General features: G+C 36.3%; 2 protein-coding genes across 3 annotated transcripts; both read left to right on the top strand.

Moving 5' to 3' along the window:
• The first annotated feature begins 16 nt into the window (after positions 1-16).
• On the top strand, positions 17-1,793 carry LOC105337125 (deoxyhypusine hydroxylase). The gene is made up of 4 exons (XM_011441717.4): positions 17-299; positions 781-857; positions 983-1,226; positions 1,446-1,793. Exons 1-4 carry the CDS (start codon positions 17-19, stop codon positions 1,763-1,765), a joined length of 924 nt encoding a protein of 307 aa, XP_011440019.3. The 3' UTR covers positions 1,766-1,793.
• A 2,766-nt stretch (positions 1,794-4,559) lies between these two features.
• Positions 4,560-7,763, top strand: LOC117684381 (uncharacterized). 2 transcript variants are annotated; one of them, XM_066066514.1, is made up of 5 exons: positions 4,560-4,656; positions 5,346-5,426; positions 6,336-6,410; positions 6,585-6,752; positions 6,980-7,763. In XM_066066514.1, exons 2-5 carry the CDS (start codon positions 5,356-5,358, stop codon positions 7,026-7,028), a joined length of 363 nt encoding a protein of 120 aa, XP_065922586.1. In that variant the 5' UTR covers positions 4,560-4,656; positions 5,346-5,355; the 3' UTR covers positions 7,029-7,763. The 2 variants fall into 2 exon arrangements, with proteins under 2 accessions (XP_065922586.1, XP_065922587.1); XM_066066515.1 differs by lacking the exon at positions 4,560-4,656 and adding an exon at positions 4,733-4,889.
• The last annotated feature ends 3,759 nt before the right edge of the window (positions 7,764-11,522 follow it).

Genomic DNA, 11,522 nt, shown 5'->3' with positions numbered 1-11,522 from the left:
CTAAGTTGAGACAAACATGACCACAATAACTGACGATACATCAGTTCAAGCAGTTGGTAACATTTTGACAGACAAATCACAGCCTCTAAAGGACAGATTCCGAGCTTTATTCACTTTACGTAACTTGGGAGGCGAGAAAGCCATTGACTATATTTCCAAATGTTTTGATGATACATCTGCGCTTTTGAAACATGAACTGGCATACTGCCTTGGTCAAATGCAGGATAAATATGCCCTGGATACGTTGTCTCGTGTTTTAGCGGATTGTTCCCAAGAACCCATGGTTCGACATGAAGCAGGTAACACCCCATGAAACCTAATTCAGTGTGAGAGTGTATAGTAGAGTAGACTCGGTACTTCTACGCTCCTACTAGCATTACCTTGTGGGTTTACCTTTAGTTCAGCCAGTAGAATATTTGTTTTTAAAATAAAGGGTCCAGGAATTGAGTTTAGTTATGGTCATACATCCTATTCTCAATAATTGTGTGCAAATGCAGAGTTGTACACGCATAGATTTTGATGATGATGTTGTAGTTGAAGGTATACACCTGTTATAGACTGACAAAATACCATTGATCATATATAAAATATCAAGAATTCTGGAATGAATTACCCTAGCTGATATACAATTACTTCCAAGATTTTATATTTTTCAAACATGCATGTTATTCAATTGAATGAGGATACAATAATACAATGTATTATGTTATATCTTGTTAACATTTAGAGAGAAAAAATGTTTACAGTTGAGTTGTAAATAAAAATTTAGGTGTTTTACAGGTGAAGCTTTGGGGGCCATTGGAGCACAGGAGTCAGTTAATATCCTTAAGGAATATCTTAATGATCCTGTTATAGAGGTATGAATTACATTGAATAATATAATTATGTCTATTTAGAACACAACAAAATATAGTGTATCCTCTTTAACATATCTATATGTTATCTCTAACAAATCTTAAATTGATTACATTGATCATATTAGGTAGCTGAAACCTGCCAACTAGCTCTCCAGAGATTGAACTGGTTAAAAAGCCAAGAGGAGGAGAATGACTTGCTACCTAACCCCTACAAATCTGTGGACCCTGCCCCCTCAACTAGTAAAATGGATGTGGAAGATCTGGAGAAAATCTTACTGGATGACACACTGCCTCTCTTCCAGAGGTACAGAGCCATGTTTTCACTGAGAAATCTAGGCACAACAGAAGCTGTGAAAGCGCTTGCAAAAGGTAATTTTATAAGGTTCAATAGCAATAGTATATTACTAAAGAAATTCTTTTGATTCGATTTTTATTCAATATGTCTTAAAATTGAAACATAAAATAAAAGCTTTTCATTTGCATATAAATATTTATCAACCACTATATCTGTACAAAAAAGAGTACGCTCAATTCTTATGATGTAATTTAAATATGACTTGAAATTGACTTATTTTATTTTTAATGCAGGTCTCAAGTGTTCCAGTGCTCTGTTCCGCCATGAGATTGCCTATGTTCTTGGTCAGATTCAGAGTGATGCCTGTGTGGATGAACTCAAGTGTAACCTCCAGGATAAGGAGGAAAACCCCATGGTGAGGCATGAATGTGCTGAGGCTCTAGGCTCCATCGCTACCCCAGAATGCACCAGGATTCTGGAGAACTATTTGAAGGATGAGGAGAGAGTGGTCAAAGAAAGCTGCATTGTGGCACTGGATATAAGTGAATATGAAAACAGTGCTCAGTTTCAGTACGCTGATGGTCTGGCAAAGATGAACAATGTAGCAAGTTAACAAATAATAAAGTATATCTTGGATTTTATGGTTGATTTCTTCTTTTTTTTAATTTGCAATTTTTTGTAATTTCATTTTTCACATTCATACATACACAAACACACAATAGATCACAAGTAATTATACTATGAAGTTGATACAGTCAGAAAAAAATCTATATGACTTCTGCTCTTGTATATCTTATGTATTACAGAGTAGATTTTTCCATTCAGACCATATTGTAATATGTTGGTAAAAAGAATTTCTAATTGCTAGACAACTTTCAATTTCATATCTAAAATGTAAATGACACATCAGCCCAGCAATGTATGGGTTTTTTTTTATTACTAAGACATTGAAAAATATACTGTTCGGTAAATAAAATTAGAAAGTTAATAACTAAATATGACTTTGAGAGAGGAGCCTCTCCAAATAATATATTGATTACGTTAAAACCAATAAGTTGGTTTTATGGTTGATTTCTTATTCATTGTTTCAATAGATTTATGCAAACATGTTAAATGTGAGATATCAGATATTGAAGTTATGGATTGTCCACATTTTTTTCACCTATTTATGAAAGGATGTACACTGTTAATTCTATGTTTAATGTCTTCAAACCAAATCTACAAGGGAGGGCAATAAAGGTTTTCAGCAACAAGTGGTTTCATTCATTTACAATGAACACAAATACAGTAAGTATTCAGGCTACATGTAGATTAGCTGTTGAATGCTCTATCCTGTCACAATCCATAATGTGTCCTAATCATTTCATATTTCTACAGATGGTAGTACAATGTATTTAATTGCAAAATATAAAATCAATCGGCATTGAATATACAATGTAGGGGTTTATTTAATTTTTTTAACAATGATTTCTCTTTAACCTTAGCTCACATATGACAATAAACATTTAATTAACTATGAACAGTCTCATGCTTACTTGAGAGACTGGATAACTCTTTCATTCCGCATCCAATTTGAATTTGTATATATACATGTACATTGTATTTCATAAATCCTTACAGAAAATCATTTCAGTAAAAAAAATAAAACAAAACAAAAGTTAGTTTGTACATACCAAGATAGAGAACCCTAAATTGTTTAATATTTGCATATATTTATTTTTTCATTCTAAAAGCGATTTCTGTTCATAAAATCCAGGGGATCAAGACCCCCCCCCCCCCCCCCGAAAGTAGCGTTGAATAAAATAAGGCACACATACAACTATTCCAAACCTTTGACAAGCATATAATTAATTTCATATTCCGACTTTATTATTAAACATGTATTACCTTTTTATGCGTTTAAAAATGTGCATCTATATAAAAAAATCAACAGCTCTGGGTTCGAACCTAATCAAATCTCAGTATTTGGTCAACCTGCGCAACCACTTTGCTGAACTAACCACGAAAAGGAGTGAGGAAATTTACACACCATTCTAAAAAAATGATATATTCATGTTAGATTTTTAAAGGTATTCTTCTTTCAAACAAAAATAGGAAAAGGCAAGAAAAAATTTACCCTTTTAAACATGAAATATGCAACATTTTTCTTTATAATCATTCTAAAATTCATTTCATATGCACGGTCTTACATGTATAAAATGGAAAAATAAACATGCAACATTCAATTCAAAAAGCTTTTTGTATTGAATGTTGCATGTTTATTTTTCCATTTTATCCGTAATACGTTTAGAAAAAATATCACGGGAATTGCAGGATCTTTGATCCGTAGTATTTTCACAGATAACTACACTGAAGACTGAAAAATATTCGGGGGGGGGGGGGGGGTCTGTGGGCTGCATTTACACGTATGTTTAAGGCGCGTAAAAACAGTTCGCGCAAAAAATCACCTCAAATTCTAAATGATCTGTGTTGGTGGGTTAATTGTGTAGATGTGCACAGTTACGTACATTGATATGATAAAGTCGATAAATGTTGTGAAAAATACTGAGGAGGGATTCAGGGGTCCCTGGTGGGAGTCCCTGATAAGCTCTCTCATTTTAGAAACTTTAAGAGAATAATGAAATTATCCGTAAAATTAGCCTTAATTGGCTCTTCTGTTAATGCAAGAATAAAAATACTTGCAATTGCTTTGAAGACATACTTATATATCAAAAAGAATTTTACATAGCCTATACATGTATAGCCAATGAATTAAAAAAAATATTTTTCATACCTAAAATTTCCCATAAACACCTTCATTGAGAATAGATGTCTTACTGTATATTAGAAAAGTCACGGAAATATTGAGTCAAAACAAAGTCAAAGTCAAACAAAGTAAAATCTTCTATTGTTTTCATTTACACAACTTTACAAAATTTGTTCCATAATAAGATTTATAATTCTAGAATGTATGAAAAAGGTTATGAAGTTTACTGTATAATAAAGTAGTAACATACCTTAAAAGTACATGTACAGCTCTTTATATTACTGAACCTGTTTTCTCTCCATTTCTGTTTCTTGTTCCTTTATTACACTATGAAATTTATAGTTTATTGGGTTTTTACTTCTCCATTTTTCCCTACTTCTGCCACTTTCGGTATTTCTTTTTTTTTTTGAAAAAAGAAAAAAAGATTACGATATCAAAGAAGAAATGGTAGTTTCTCTAAAAAAATGCTACTTGACACTTTGTTATTTCAATGTGGACGAGAGATCAACATATATACATGTAATCACCCAGCTGCAGGTCTGTAGCTCCCCGTAAATGTGATGATTTTATACTTTCTTTCTAATTTTTAAAATCAAAATTAGCCTACTTAGATTAAACTAAAAAATAAAGTGCGCCAAAACAAACGCGACATTCAATTTATTTCATGACGTCAAATTTTATGATAAATGACTCAAAAATCATTTCATCGACTTTGCATCAGGGATTATGCTATTTGGTGGATATTACTTAACTAAAAGGTATGTTAAACGTGTGTGGCGTATGAATTATCCCCGGTATCCAGCGTATGACGTCGTTAAGGGTAACGTCATCACTGTAGGTATATATACCGTTTCGTTTTGGTTACCACGTTAGTTACTGAATTTGATCGGTGGCAATCAGACGTGTTTTTACACATAGCGCAAAAATCTAAGAATTCACTATGAAAAGAGAGCGATCATCCGAGAGAAAGAGCAAGAGCTCGTCAAAGAGGGTAATGGCTCTCAGAATCAACTGTTTTTAATACATGAGCATTAATATAACCTTTTATAAGGTGAATTCTTTCTGTGCACGATGCTGGATGCCATTTTGTCCAAAATGTCGCCATGATGGATATCAAATTATCATTTACTGAACCATTATTTCTCCCATATCACGACTTCCAATTGATATTAAATGATGCAATTGCCCTAAATATTATACAAAAAAATATTTATTAAGTAGGCATTATAACAAATAGTCAACATGATTGGCACGGGGGGGGGGGGGGGGGGGGGGGGGGGGGGGGGACATGATGGATAATATGGTTCTGCAGTGCAATACTTATCTTTTGTCATAAAGATAAAAGACACATTTTAAGAGATTAATTGATCATTCATTTCCATTTTCCAAACAAAGTTGAATATTTAAATATTGGATGGATATTTATATAAAATATTAAAAATTTCAGCATAGCATAGATGCTTCATCTAATCATTCCAATGAGAGACAGTGGTATGATGTGTTGCTGGAACTCCACATCAAATCTAGTGTGAGTACTCATGTAGTCTGGACAGATTAAAAAAAAATAACATTTTGACCTTGCACTATAGATATAAGATTAAATAAGACCTTTAAAATCAATGAATGCTATAAATATAAAATAAAATATGAAAATAATATAAAAATTCTATATTAGAGGGTCATATTCTTTTTAAAACAACAGTCTATAATATGTTAAGAACTATAATACATATACTCTATAAAATATGCAATACATCATGAATTTGGAAAATACACGATATGAATTGAATAAAATACAACTTGAATAAAACACTTGAATGAAATTCAAAGTTATTCAGTGAAACAGTGTCACAAAATGTACATCTCTTCTTTTCTCAGTCTCTGTCTGTCTACCTCTTTCTCTCTCTCTCTCTCTCTCTCTCTCTCTCTCTCTCTCTCTCTCTGTTCAAAGTCCTCTCTCTCTCTGTTCAAAGTCCTCGCTCTCTCTTTCTGTGTACTGTTTCGTTCTCTCTTTCTACTGTTTCATTCTTTCACTCTGTGCTTTATTGTGTCCTACAGCAACAGCCATATTTTGTCTCCTTCCGTCATGCATGGAAAGAGCACATGAATGACTATGTAAGACTTTCTGAGATTTGTGATCATTTCTCATGATTGTTGACCTCCTATCAATGTTCTAAGATCATCTCTACCACAATTTATTACTAGTTGACTTGTCATAATCCATCAGTTTTGCAATATTTCAATTGGCATATGATTCTTTGAAAACTAGCAGCCCAAATTTATGTTTATAAAGTTTTATTAATGATAAACTTGACCTGAGTAAATGCATTGATGAAAATGCAGTGTCAATTTAAAAATACACAAATTTTAAAATATGTGACTCAGTGTACATAACAAAGAGACAATTTCAACTCATTTTGTTGGTTTTGGTTTACAGTACAAACTTACGAGTGCAATCAACAAGTCAGAAGAAAGAAGGGGGTTGCCTACAGTCCCGCAACCCACCCACACTGTATGCATTAACAATAACTGTATTAATATTCATAATTATTGGTACTATGGTATACATATATCAACTGCAGTTAATGCAGGTATTCATGATTGGTACTGTTTAGATAGGGAGTAATATGAATAGAGAACTTCTGAAAATTTTATAATGAAAGTGATCATTCTCTTCTTTGAACAGATTGAGTGGCTGGCTCGCACCAGTTTCAGACATCGCCCCATGCACCTCAATGTTCCGCAACAAAAGAAACTGCCCCAGCAAAGGAAGCACAAAGTTGCCAGGAGACGGTGTGTGCAGCATTCTGAGCTTGACACCTCCTTCATTGTCTACTAAAGGAGGAACTAGTGTGTAAGTATAGATGTACTAAAGTTTGTCTGTCTGTGTGTCTGTGACCTTGATAAAAAAAGTAAAGGTCAAGGTTAAATTCTGATAATCATATACAGGAAATGAATGTGAAATTATTAACAATGTCAAGTGAATAAGAATTGGATTATCATTATGTGTTGGGCACTGAAAGTTTTCAAGATAATTTTCTGATGGTTCTTATCTTGCTTTCTTTTTTCTTCTCTTTTTAGCAATAAAGCTCTGATACCAGTATGGGTAGAAAGTGCTTTGATCATGTGAACCACTGTGCTTGCATGAGAAAAACTGTCTAAAAGACTTGTCTTGTGGGAAAATTCAGAAAACTCGGTGCTCTCATATTCTGTAACGTTTCTGTACATGTGTTAACTGGGAATTAAGAGACAATGGTAACAAGGCGGTGCTTATCTATAGTGTATAAATCCTAGAAGGATTTTATGGCACTTAACACAGAAGAAGACAACTGTCAAAGATATTTTAGTTGTGCAAGTGTACTGGTTTGTGTGGACACTGAGACTTTCAATCAGTTTGATGGACACTCCATCCAGTTTTAGTTGTATATTATATATACATGTAAATATTGAGATCTGTCATATTGACAGAAATGTTGTTTACAACTGTAATCTGTATATTATATATACACATGTAAATATGTAGGAATGATCTGTCTGTCATATTGACAGTTATTGTACATGGTGTAAAATGGTGCAAACTTCAGTTGAATTTGGGTAGTTGTCATACAGATAGGTTAAAAATCATTATACATGTAGTATAGTACTGAAAATGTTGCAATTAGATCTTCATGAAGTTTACCTAGCACATGGATCCAACTTGCACTATAACCTTTTTTTGCAAAGTTCAACTTTTCACAACATGGGATTAAAATAATGAATATTGTAAGGCACAATCAGAGAGAGACTGATATACCTGTACCCCTGGTACATCCTTGATAGGAGGCAGAGAAAAGTAGTTTTTATCTTGGGGGTGGGGAGCTGGAGGCGGGAGGGCTGGGGTGGGAGTGGGGATGTGAACCCTGATGGGTAATTTTTATACTGGTACTCTGGTAGTAACTTTTTGGGGGGATGGACTAGGCTAGTTTAATTTATTCTGATATATGTTATATGTTTGTGGGGTGGACCCCCTCTGGGAAAATTTGTTATACTGCTGCTCTGGTAGTTTGCGGTTGCTCGCATTGTTTGTTTGTTTTTTTTCCTTCAAGCATGAATGATTTGCATTAAATAAAAATAAAAATGAATTTACTTCAATATTTTGTCATTTTGAAATGAATTAAATCTTACTTAGAGTTTCCTGAATACATGTAATACACTGAAACTTAAAACTCTAACGGAGTGCTTAGATCACAAATTAATAGTACTCCCTCCATTTTTTCTGTTTAATGAAAGAAAAATATGAATATTTCATTAATATTGGACTCTTTAGAACCCGGAAGGGTTATGGTATGACTTAAACTGAAAACTTTTTGTAGCAGGTTGATTGATATATGATTACAAATGATAGTCTTCAATTTCAGAGAGGCTCAATAAAAATTCTGCGTAAAAATTGCCAACTATCCAACTCTTCAGATTGTGATGCCCAGAAAAATAAATCTTAAACTTCTTCACTTTAGCTTATTTTTACATTAATTTCACAAATTAAAAGCTTAATTTTGCTACAAAACAATTTTTCTCCATATTAGTTATACAGTCATTTATAAGGTGAAGTATATGAGGGGTAAACTTTTACTAATTGTTTTACAATTTTCTATGAATAGCGATACCAATGTTACTGTTTATATTGCACTGTGTTGGTCCAATGTTTTGTCTTGATTGTCATGTCATATACTTATGTAGTGTTTGTGAAGTCTTCCACTTCCTGAACAGGCCATGATGTCATCCAGCAGGGGCCCCTGCACATGCATATGGACCAGAGACCCACCCCATATCTCTGATAGAAGATGACAACATTGGATAGACTACAGAGCTATATGTATTGGTGTCGGTGAGTCTAGTACCCCACTTTAAGTACACAAACATTATATTGGCACCCAATTCAAAGCCCCCAACTCCAACACTTACCAATATTTGATTTATAATTTTTTTTTCGATAACAGTTTGTCAATTGAAGTCACTCCATTCTATCCCAAAAGTTTAGGGGGATCTGGGGCCCCCATTCTAGTCCCTGCTCTTTCCTAGAGGGAAAGGCCAATGCGTATTATACTTTAATGATGAAGTCTAGTCCTTGCCTGCGTTTTAGTCAAATCCTCTTGAAGTTTGACAAGACCTTGCTTCCTCAGCACTGGATCTGACACTTCAACCTAATTTCCAGCCAGCAACCAAAAAGCAGTGGTGAGTCCCAGAGACAATGGATAGACCCTATGCTTATTCAGCCACTAACATCTTCCCCAGCTTCCAAATATCTATGCTCAGGTCATATCCCATCTGTGTTATGGGGCAGAGGACCAAAAGGAAGGCCAAAATGTATGTTTTGATAGCAAGCTGAAGATGGTAAAAATGGCTGTCAACAGAATGTAATACTTCTGCACTCCTGACAGCGAAGATTGCTCAAGTTGGAGCAGGAGGCAGTTAGGACCATGGCTGACAAATATGATGAGGCTACTGACAGCAAGAAAGACACTAAAGCAGAGAGTAAGAAAAAGGACCTCAAGAGCCATATACAACAGCTGGAAAAGACCCTATAGGGAAAGTCTATGCCACCCCAACCCTAAGTGGAGGCGTCCACCTGGACAAGCCAGTGTTTCAAGTGCGGGAGGACCTGACACTTCAGAAGGAATTGCTCACCAAATGGGGTCCGATCACCCCCTCAGTACCTTGGTACACTTTAGACTGAGAGTTGCTGCAGAGGATCCAAACCTGGAACCAGAGGAGCAAGGGATCGCCAGCCCCCCAGACAGTGTGTATGCTGATGCCTAACAGGGATGCTGGTTTTAAGAAGCAATGGTGAGATGACAATCTCCCGAACCTACCTTGTATAATGTCTGAGTCTGGTCGGTCATGGAAGGATACCCCCCGGTTCCTGCCTGAAGCTTAAGAAGAAACATGTTGGACTTTTAAGTGCATTTACAGAGGCAGTCTACACTGGGGGTTTTCTCTGAGATTCCAGAAGACAGTGTACTGACTCCAATACCAAGCAGCCTGGAGTGACAGGGGTTGCCCAAAGAAGACACAAAGAAGATACAGTGTTCAGGTGCCCTTAGGACAGCTCAGAAAGGGACTCTGTGCAGCAGGTTCAGGGAGCAGTCCCTCAGGATGCCAACAAACTCTATACAGTTAGGCTGAGAATTCAGAAAGCCCATCATAGAGGCTGTGGTGGATACTTGAGCAGGAGTGAGTATTGTTCTTGGGAAGAAGTTTTACAACAAATTGAAGTCCAAGCCCCCATCAAGAAATATCTCACTTTGTTGCAAGCCAGAAATAGAGCCCAACTTAGGGGTAAATGTTGCTGGCCCATTCAACATCAGTGTGGGTCAACACACACATCAGGTTGAACAATATGTAGCCCACATCAAGGACTGGATGCAGTTTGGAATGGATATCTTGAGGAATCGTAAGGTAAGTTGGACTTGAAGCACAGTGTCTTCACCCTGTGTGGGGAAGATATCTAGATGACTTATGGTTGGAATAAGGCCAGAAGTGTCACCTCTGTACTGCTGTTACACAGCACCCAAGCCCTGAGAAGGTCTATATATTACTGAGCAGAGGGAATGTTAACTATACCAGTATTTTACCTGCTAACCTGATCAGTTGCCATAGCCACCTTCCCAGCCCTATCACCACGGGAAGGAGGGGAGTAGAATAACGCAAGTTTATCCACAATCTCATAAGCCCAATCACCTGGTTGATCATGTGTACACCCCTGTACATCTCTAACATGAACCCCTTTCATTTGTAACGCCTTTTCAGGGTAATAATGTGAGGATCCCTGTAACACCCAGCAAACTGGCTTAACCAAGTGGACACTAACAGTGACCTATTGCTCACCTGAATATGTGCAGATCCTGAAGTGAGCTATAAATCAAAAGAGTTTGCCACACCACTCATCAACCCTGGCAAACTAAGAGCCTGCAGTAGACGGTTATAAAGACTTATGCTATGATAGGCAGAGCTTTGCCCACAGACTGCCTATACAATTTGAATGAAGTTTTATGACAAATTGAACTGCTTCCCTGTGGTTTCTGCACTACTTAACCATTTCAAGATGGTTTTCAGAGTACATGACCAATTTAGGGAAAGAGAAGTTATTGGAGTTCTTGCTCATGCCCCATACCTTTCATGCCAAAAGGATATTACCTTGAAGAAATGGAGCCTATTAGGGGACGTGGCAGAGACAGACTTGCATAGACTGGTGCCTCACTTGAGGAGGGTCATCTGTAGTGTAGCAGAAAGTTGGATCCCTATCGAGGTGCCCGCTCATCATCAGGTGCCTCACTTGAGGAGGGAGATCTGTAGAGTAGCTGAAAGTTGGATCCCCTTCGAGGTGCTCGGTCATCAGCAGGACCTTCTATAGAGATCCTCCACAAGTGAAGAAAAACTGTCACAGCTTGCAAATTTACTATCCCAGTTCAAGAACATATTTTCCCACAGCGAATTTGGTTTTGTAAACTTCACTGCTCTAGAGCTTGAGATTGACACTGCTGATGCAGCACTCATTAAGGAGATGATATGACAGCACTCAGATTCTTTGCGGGCAAAGAGGAGCTACACCTACAAAAGATACTCGACGCCGGAGTCATTTAGACTT

This window comes from Magallana gigas, chromosome 7 (assembly GCF_963853765.1).
Source record: "Magallana gigas chromosome 7, xbMagGiga1.1, whole genome shotgun sequence".
Taxonomy (NCBI): Eukaryota; Metazoa; Mollusca; class Bivalvia; order Ostreida; family Ostreidae; genus Magallana; species Magallana gigas.
Note: the sequence above shows the minus strand (reverse complement) of the source record. Positions and strands in the feature narration are given on the sequence as shown.

What these genes read in the sequence shown, in the direction of transcription:
- LOC117684381 (XM_066066514.1), top strand. Translation starts at nt 5,356, where the DNA reads ATGCTTCATCTAATCATTCCAATGAGAGACAGTGGTATGATGTGTTGC. An exon ending in TCCCGCAACCCACCCACACT is followed by an intron (nt 6,411 to 6,584) that starts GTATGCATTAAC and finishes TTCTTTGAACAG; the next exon opens with ATTGAGTGGCTGGCTCGCAC. An exon ending in ACTAAAGGAGGAACTAGTGT is followed by an intron (nt 6,753 to 6,979) that starts GTAAGTATAGAT and finishes TTCTCTTTTTAG; the next exon opens with CAATAAAGCTCTGATACCAG.
- LOC105337125 (XM_011441717.4), top strand. Translation starts at nt 17, where the DNA reads ATGACCACAATAACTGACGATACATCAGTTCAAGCAGTTGGTAACATT. An exon ending in CATGGTTCGACATGAAGCAG is followed by an intron (nt 300 to 780) that starts GTAACACCCCAT and finishes GGTGTTTTACAG; the next exon opens with GTGAAGCTTTGGGGGCCATT. An exon ending in TTAATGATCCTGTTATAGAG is followed by an intron (nt 858 to 982) that starts GTATGAATTACA and finishes TGATCATATTAG; the next exon opens with GTAGCTGAAACCTGCCAACT.